The sequence below is a fragment of the Trifolium pratense genome, linkage group LG2 (assembly GCF_020283565.1).
Source record: "Trifolium pratense cultivar HEN17-A07 linkage group LG2, ARS_RC_1.1, whole genome shotgun sequence".
Classification (NCBI taxonomy): Eukaryota; Viridiplantae; Streptophyta; class Magnoliopsida; order Fabales; family Fabaceae; genus Trifolium; species Trifolium pratense.
This window is the reverse complement of record NC_060060.1, coordinates 18,183,351-18,187,780: the sequence shown is the minus strand read 5'-3', so window position 1 is coordinate 18,187,780 and position 4,430 is coordinate 18,183,351. Positions and strand designations below refer to the sequence as shown.

The 4,430-nt window shown below is 34.4% G+C and overlaps 1 protein-coding gene across 1 annotated transcript; it reads left to right on the top strand.

Moving 5' to 3' along the window:
• Positions 1–417: 417 nt before the first annotated feature.
• Positions 418–1,914, top strand: LOC123903772 (probable mannitol dehydrogenase). The gene is made up of 4 exons (XM_045953374.1): positions 418–608; positions 731–1,244; positions 1,328–1,481; positions 1,586–1,914. Exons 1-4 carry the CDS (start codon positions 433–435, stop codon positions 1,789–1,791), a joined length of 1,050 nt encoding a protein of 349 aa, XP_045809330.1. The 5' UTR covers positions 418–432; the 3' UTR covers positions 1,792–1,914.
• Positions 1,915–4,430: the final 2,516 nt, after the last annotated feature.

Below are 4,430 nucleotides of genomic sequence, written 5' to 3'. Positions count from 1 at the left end.
CTCTTGCTTGTGTGCTTGAGCATAGTTAAGAAGTCTCTTGCTTGTGTGCTTGAGCATAGTTGTGAAGTCTCTTGCTTGTGTGCTTGAGCATCTGTAATCTTGTGTGATTATAGTGAAATCCCTTGGAAGTGCAAGGGGACTGGACTACTCTCGTTTTGTGAGAGGAACCAGTATAAACTGCTTGTGTGCTCTTTCTCTCTCTCTTGTTATTACTTGTGTTATTTATCCGCTGCTAACTTAGTTAAGTTAAGAACTTCGAAAAAGTTTTAACTTAGCTAAAACACAATTCAACCCTCCCCTTCTTGTGTTTTCACACCTTCATATGATCCTTACAAAGATATGTAATTTGTTTTTCTGGATCTAAGCTTAACAAACCTAAACTGGTTGTGTAGCTTACAAATGAAATACACTCAAAATACTCAAAAAAAAATAATGCCTAAAACATATTGTCTACTAATTAAATCAACTACTTTGGTACATCACAAAACTTTTAGGGAAACCGGTGAGAAAGATGTATCATTCAAGGTGTTGTATTGTGGGATATGTCACACTGATCTTCATATGATACACAATGATTGGGGCAATTCAATCTATCCATTAGTTCCAGGGTACGCTCTCAACTCGCTCTACTACGATTATAGTTTACTCTTTCGTTACTTTATAATGGTCGCGTTTTAAGGAAATATTATTTGCTCAATATGGTTATAATTGATGTATAAATTAAATACAGGCATGAACTTGTGGGTGTAGTAACTGAAGTGGGAAGCAAAGTAGAAAAGTTTAATGTTGGAGACAAAGTAGGTGTGGGATACATGGTTGATTCATGTCGCTCGTGCGAAAATTGTGACGACAATATTGAGAATTATTGTCCCCAACTTACAGTCACTTGTGGTGCCAAGTATCGCGATGGCACCGTTACATATGGAGGTTACTCCGACTCAATGGTTGCAGACGAGCACTTTGTTATCCTTATTCCTGATAACTTACCTCTTGATGTTGCCGGTCCTCTCCTTTGTGCTGGTGTTACAGTGTATAGTCCTCTTAGGAATTTTGGTATCGACAAGCCTGGTATGAATATAGGCGTTGTCGGTCTTGGTGGACTCGGTCATATGGCTGTGAAATTCGCCAAAGCTTTCGGTGCTAATGTAACAGTCATTAGTACATCGCCTAGCAAAGAAAAGGAAGCAATTGAACACTTAGGAGCTGACTCGTTTCTAATAAGTCGCGACCCAGATCAAATGCAGGTACAATGTAATATATAACTGTGAATTACATTATTTCAGAAATTGACAATGGTTAAACACTAATCTTTTGTAACATTTTGTAGGCTGCAATGGGTACTTTGCATGGTATTATTGACACAGTTTCGGCGAGTCATCCTGTCTTACCGCTGATTGGTTTATTGAAAACTAATGGAAAGCTTGTAATGGTTGGTGGAGTATCAAAACCTCTAGAGCTTCCTGCATCTTCTTTACTTGGAGGTAAGCATATGAGAAGTAATGCTTCATGATAAAATGCGAAATACTCAGTTCTAAATCTGCAGTACTTTGATGCTCATTTGTATTAATTATCACATTATTTGTAGGGAGAAAGTTGATAGCCGGAAGTTTAATCGGAGGGATAAAAGAAACTCAAGAAATGATTGATTTTGCGGCAGAACACAATGTAAAGCCTGAGATTGAGATTGTTCCTATTGATTACGTCAACACGGCAATGGAGCGTCTTGCTAAAGCAGATGTGAAGTATCGTTTCGTGATTGATATTGGAAACTCACTGAAAGAAAGCGCTTAAACTTTGTAGGATTTATTCGTCAAATATGATTCGCCGGTGAACAAATAATAACAGAAACATGTAACTTTCAGAAAGTTTCGATGTACCACTTGTTGAGGATATTTTAGATTTCCATATTTATTATATTGTTGTGTTGTAACTTTCTATGTCTTGTAATCATGTGCTATTTTTAATAAAATCTCTTTGGCTTTTAACTTTTTTCTAAAAGATATCCTTGTAATTTTTCAATCAAATACAGATTTGTTAAGGATCAGCTGCAGCTGCACTGATCTTGCAACTGAAGCAAAATTTCAACTGTGGCAACGCTGCAACGATTTGTGATAACATGGATCCTCCATTCCATCTAGCCCGACATAGCTAGCTAGTAGGGTGATCTTCTCAGATACGGAAGCAGCAGTTTGGAGCGACCTTCATGACATGTTCTCTCAGATACGGAAGCTTTTTAATGGTCTTTACTACCTCGCACCAACTCAGAACCCTCATCTCATCCATGAGTCCATAACATAGCCGCACTTTCAACCTTTGGCATCACTGTTCTCTCAGATATGCATGTTTGTGAGATTTATTACCTTCAAAACAAACTCGTTTATCTTTTCCTTCAAGTTCAAACAATTGCACCGTTTGATTTAATCCATTGTGATATTTGGGGAGCATATCCAAAATCACAAAAAATTCGAGGGCTCGTTATTTTCTTACCATCGTTGAGCATTTTACTCGTTTTACTTGAGTATATCATATGAGTTTTAAATCTCAAACTCAAACTCTAATGAAATATGTTTTCTCTTGGGTTCAAACTCAATTCCATCAAGACATTAAGTTTTTGCACGCCGATAATAAGGAGAATTCACATCAATGTGTTCCTCTCTTGACAAACATGACGCCATCTTTCAACACACATGTGCCCATACCCCTCAACAAAATGTGGTAGTTGAGCACAAACATCGCCATCTTTTAAATGTGGCCTATGATTTAAGATTTCAAGCTAATTTGTCCTTACAATTTTTTGGGGAAAAATGTCCAAAGAACATGTTATCTTATATTATCAACCGTTTGCCCACACCTATACTTTCCTACAACAATAGTCACTTTGGCACATGACGCACAAATTAACAAACATATAATTAATTATGTTTAGAAAAGAAAAATTATAAATTATTTTACAAAAATATCATTTAATAACAGTATGAGGAAAACAAATTACAAGATTGTTGATATATTAAGTAGAGTTGTTAAATGCAGTGGCAGAACCAAGAATTTTGTTTGGGGTGGCTGCTAAAAATTTATAAAATATAAATTAAAGAAAAAATAGAATATGCAATTATTTATTCCAGTAAATCATCCCATTCAACTCTAAATTAAATATAAATTTACATTTCATACAAATATCAAGTCATAATAACTAATAAGCATAAATTTGGTCATAAAAAATTTAAAATATATACCTTTAAATAATATATTTTTAAAAAAAAAAATAGAAATTGTTCTTTTTTATTGTTATATACCTATGTAAACCAATATTTCTTTTTTATTGTCCCCGTCTCGTCTGAAATTAAAATTCGAGTTGAGTGGGCAAGATGTACCTGTATTTCTATCATGAAGAACATTCGTAGCAGCATTGTAGAAATCATTGTAATTGGTGAAATCCTTTTCGTCAAGATCTAAAGAAGATACAGACGCTGGAATATCACTCCACTGTTTCGAGATCAAAGCTTTCTTATAAGATTCTTTCTTGGACAAGAAGGATAGAATGTGATCGAGAATCCGATCAGGAACCGAAGCTAGCTAGTAAGGTCTTCATCTTCTTCTCCTCTTCGAGCTTCAACTTCTTCTCCTCTTCAAGCTTCATCTTCTTCTTCTCCTATTCAAGCTTCATCATCTTCCTCGTCCTTGTCATTTCTTCTCTATTCAACCCTAATTCGACGAACGAACCCTAGAACCCTAATTCTCCGATTCAATTTTGCTTTGTTTTTTTAGGCTTTGTTTCCATAGTCTCTCTACACTAGCAAAGAAATAGATCAATGAAAATTTATAATTATAAACCGGTAACGTTCAAACATGTAAGTTAGACATTTTTCGTTTAAACGTATAAGTTAGACATTCTTCGCTTTTTAAAGAACTTTTCCTCGTTTGATTCCCTATCTTTTGCTAATTTTCTGAGTTCTTTAGTAAACTCCATTTTCTCTCCTAAATCAAACTATCCCATGCACATACCAATTATATATATTGATAAAAATTTAGAATGAAAATCACTTTATTTACTTGTAATTATTTAGTTGTCACTCTTGGTTTGAAAATGACTTGGTTTAAAATTTAATACAAATAAATGGAAACATATTTTGCATCGTTTGGTAACATTTCATAGACTTATTTGGATGTATGAAGTTCAAAAAATTGTTATAAGCATATAGAACTTAAGGTTTTATACCTCTGCTCAACATAACTCATTTGGAAAAGTATCTTCGGAAACTGTCACTGTTCATACAATTTTGTTGACCTTTAACAAGATTGTATCATGTTACTAGAAGGAATGGATAACGTAAAAGAAGATATGACACGACGACTCCATCGAACTTCCAACATATGTCTGACAAAAACAAATTGATTAATGATAGTAAAATAATATGTTATTAAACAATAAC

Coding starts and splice junctions, on each gene's coding strand:
- LOC123903772 (XM_045953374.1), top strand. CDS start 433: ATGCCTAAAACATATTGTCTACTAATTAAATCAACTACTTTGGTACAT. Junction 1,245..1,327: donor GCGACCCAGATCAAATGCAG/GTACAATGTAAT, acceptor AACATTTTGTAG/GCTGCAATGGGTACTTTGCA. Junction 1,482..1,585: donor TGCATCTTCTTTACTTGGAG/GTAAGCATATGA, acceptor CATTATTTGTAG/GGAGAAAGTTGATAGCCGGA.